Source organism: Chanodichthys erythropterus, chromosome 14 (assembly GCF_024489055.1).
Source record: "Chanodichthys erythropterus isolate Z2021 chromosome 14, ASM2448905v1, whole genome shotgun sequence".
Classification (NCBI taxonomy): domain Eukaryota; kingdom Metazoa; phylum Chordata; class Actinopteri; order Cypriniformes; family Xenocyprididae; genus Chanodichthys; species Chanodichthys erythropterus.
The window spans coordinates 3,967,859-3,971,058 of record NC_090234.1 but is presented as its reverse complement, the minus strand read 5'-3'; the positions used below and the strand labels follow the sequence as shown (position 1 = coordinate 3,971,058).

Below are 3,200 nucleotides of genomic sequence, written 5' to 3'. Positions count from 1 at the left end.
CCTGGGATTTGTAGTCCAACTAATTTGTAGTCCTACACCTTCTACCCCATTACATATACAGGTGCTGGTCATATAATTAGAATATCATGAAAAAGTTCATTTTTTTATTGTAAATTATTTTAAAAAATGAAACTTTCATATATTCTAGATTCCCTACATGTAAAGTAAAAGTTTTTTTTTTTTTTTTTTTTTTTTTTTTATTTTGTTAATTAGAGCGTACAGCTAATGAAAGTCCAAAATCCAGTATCTCAAAATATTATAATATTTACATTTGAGTTTCATTAAATGACCATCCCTACAGTATAAATTCCAGGTATCTCTTGTTCTTTGAAACCACACTAATGGGGAAGACTGCTGACTTGGCAATGGTCCAGGAGACCATCATTGACACTAGGGGTGTCAACAATAATCGATTCGGTGATGCATCGCGATGCGGGGCATGAACGATTCAGCATCGATGCGGCAAAGTGCCATAATCGATTATGTCACTGTTTATTTTCTGGCGGACAATAAAGTTGTGAAGTTTCAAAAACTTCCGGTTCCGGGGGAATAACAACAACAACAAGCAAGATGGCTGAGGCGGAGGGAGATGACCGCGATAGACGGGTTATTAAAAATGCACCCAAAGCTTGGAAAGCGGACATCTGGGCACATTTCGGATTTTATGAAGTGAATGGGAAACTAGACAAGTCTTACGCGGTGTGTAAAATCTGCCACACTAAAATTAAGCACGTTGGCAATACAACTAACTTCATGAACCATGTTGATCGTTGGCATCCCGAGTTAGCTTCAACAACAACAACAACACAAAAAATCGACACATCCCAGCCAAGAATTGACGAGTCGCTTGTGTCAACATTGCCACACAACTCCGAGAGAGCAAAGAGGATCACACGATCGGTGGCATGTTTTATAGCGAAGGATCTACGACCCTATTCTGTGGTAGAAAATGCGGGGTTTCGCCACATGCTTAAAACAATTGAGCCCCGGTATAAGCTACCGACAAGAGCTACCTTCAGTGATTCTGCGCTTCCCACATTGTACAAAGAAACCAAAGCAAAGGTAATGGAATCAATGTGTAAAGCCAGACGTGTAGCCATTACAAGTGACGCCTGGACTTCAGTCGCAACAGAGTCCTATGTAACCATAACATCACATTATATTAGCGAGGATTGGAAGATTGTATCACATGTGCTGCAGACGAGAGCAGTTTATGAGAGCCACACTGGTGCTCATATGGCAAGGCTACTCTTGGATGTTGTGGAGGAATGGCAGCTTACATATAAAAGTGTTGTGCTGGTGACGGACAACGCCGCTAATATGATTAGTGCTGCTGAAATTGGGAAGTTCCCTCATGTAAAATGCTTTGCGCATACGTTAAACCTCGCTGCGCAGCGGGCGCTTAAGCTACCGGCGGTCTCCAGGCTTCTGGGCAGAGTCCGACGTATCTCAGCATACTTCCACCGCAGCACAAAGGCAAAGCACCTGTTTGAAGAAAACCAGAGAGTTGTTCTTAAACTGACAACTCCGCTTAAACTGATAACGGATGTCGCCACAAGGTGGAATAGTGCTCATGATATGATGGAGAGGTTTTTGCAACTGCAAGCTGCAGTGCATGCCACCCTGCTGTCGCCTGCCCTAAATGTAGATGAAAGTGACATCGTCACTCTCAGCAGAGCCGATCTGGCTAATGTGGAGGAAGTAGTGAAGACATTAAAACCAGTGAAGGATGCCACTGTGTTTATGTCAGAGGAGAGCAATCCTACAGTCCGCCTAATTGCACCAGTATATGCCCAACTCCTCCAGAGCATGTCCGACATTATTGGAGACCAACCACTGATCCGTGATGTGAAGAATGCCATCAAAACAGATCTCCTTAAGAGGTACAATAGTGAGGCAGAGAAAAAGATCCTTCATACATCCTCTGCCCTGGATCCTCGCTTTAAGGGGTTACCTTTCCTGACAGAGGAGGAGAGATTGGATCACTCCGCAGGAGTGACTTCAGAGGCTGCATCCCTGGAGGAGGTAATTCATTTTTACTTGTAAAATAATTTAAATTTAATTAATAATTTAATAATTGTAAATTCATAATTTAATAATTGTAAATTCATAATTTAATAATTGTCAATTATTACAAAATTTAATTATAATAACAATGTAATGTTAATTAATTATTAAGCAGCTACATAGTCAGTAAAATGTTAGACTGAGAAAAATAGTTGTGTAAATAAATAAATATTGTCATATGAGCTGCAGCATTGGCTGAGAAAGTGTTTTTTTGAAAAAGTTTTTTCAAACAGTATGAGAGAAAACAGAGAACAGAAGCAGATGAAGCGCCTGGCAGAACAGGAAGTTCAGGAACCAAGGAAGAGTTGCTGTCCGTGGATGACAATGTGTCAGACTCAGCAGGCCCCTCCGCTCCCAAAAGAAGGGCCTCATCGCTGCTTTTAAGTTTGCTGGGACCTGCTTTCATCAATGACACCAGTGAACCTGCAGTACAAAGTAAGACCGCCGACGCCAGTGCTGAGGAGGAAATGGACTTGTACTGTAGATCCCCAGCTGTGCCTCTCTCTGAGGATCCCTTGGACTGGTGGCATCGCCATAAGGGCACATTTCCTCTCCTCTCTCTATGTTAGCAAAGAGATACCTGTGCATCCCCGGGACAAGTGTGTCAGCAGAGAGAGTCTTCTCCACTGCAGGAGATGTTATCACTGCAAAAAGAAGCTCTCTCAAACCGGACCATGTCGATCAGCTTGTGTTTTTGCACAAGAACCTTGAAATTCCCAAATGCTAAACAGTGAGAACTTATGATGTAGGCTTAGGTTAAACTATACATTTCCTCACTCTGAAACGGATTGTTGATGATGGTGATGTTGAACTCAGACGGAAGAAGTTGTTTGTTTGCACAAATTTGGTAGTAGGCTAAGCCTACACACTTTATTTTTGGTTTACAATACTGTATTTCACATCTTAATATTTTATTGTATGCAGCTGATGTGATGGTAGGATCAGGGCAGGCATATAATTGTCATTGTCTTAAAGCTGCTAAGCTGCTGTTTTGTTGAGAATAGTTTGCACTTTACTTTACTACTTGAAAAAAGTTTCACAGTAATAAGTGGTTACTGTGTGTTGTTGCACTGAATATTTTTATTCCTGGGTGTAGGGCTGGGCGATATATCGCATGAGATTGTCACGCAATA

General features: G+C 41.6%; 1 protein-coding gene across 1 annotated transcript; it reads left to right on the top strand.

The window, feature by feature from the left end:
- The first annotated feature begins 570 nt into the window (after nt 1-570).
- Nucleotides 571-2,636, top strand: LOC137036169 (E3 SUMO-protein ligase ZBED1-like). Its single transcript, XM_067410207.1, has 2 exons — nt 571-2,025; nt 2,301-2,636. Exons 1-2 carry the CDS (start codon nt 571-573, stop codon nt 2,634-2,636), a joined length of 1,791 nt encoding a protein of 596 aa, XP_067266308.1.
- The last annotated feature ends 564 nt before the right edge of the window (nt 2,637-3,200 follow it).

Coding starts and splice junctions, on each gene's coding strand:
- LOC137036169 (XM_067410207.1), top strand. CDS start 571: ATGGCTGAGGCGGAGGGAGATGACCGCGATAGACGGGTTATTAAAAAT. Junction 2,026..2,300: donor AGGCTGCATCCCTGGAGGAG/GTAATTCATTTT, acceptor TTTTTCAAACAG/TATGAGAGAAAACAGAGAAC.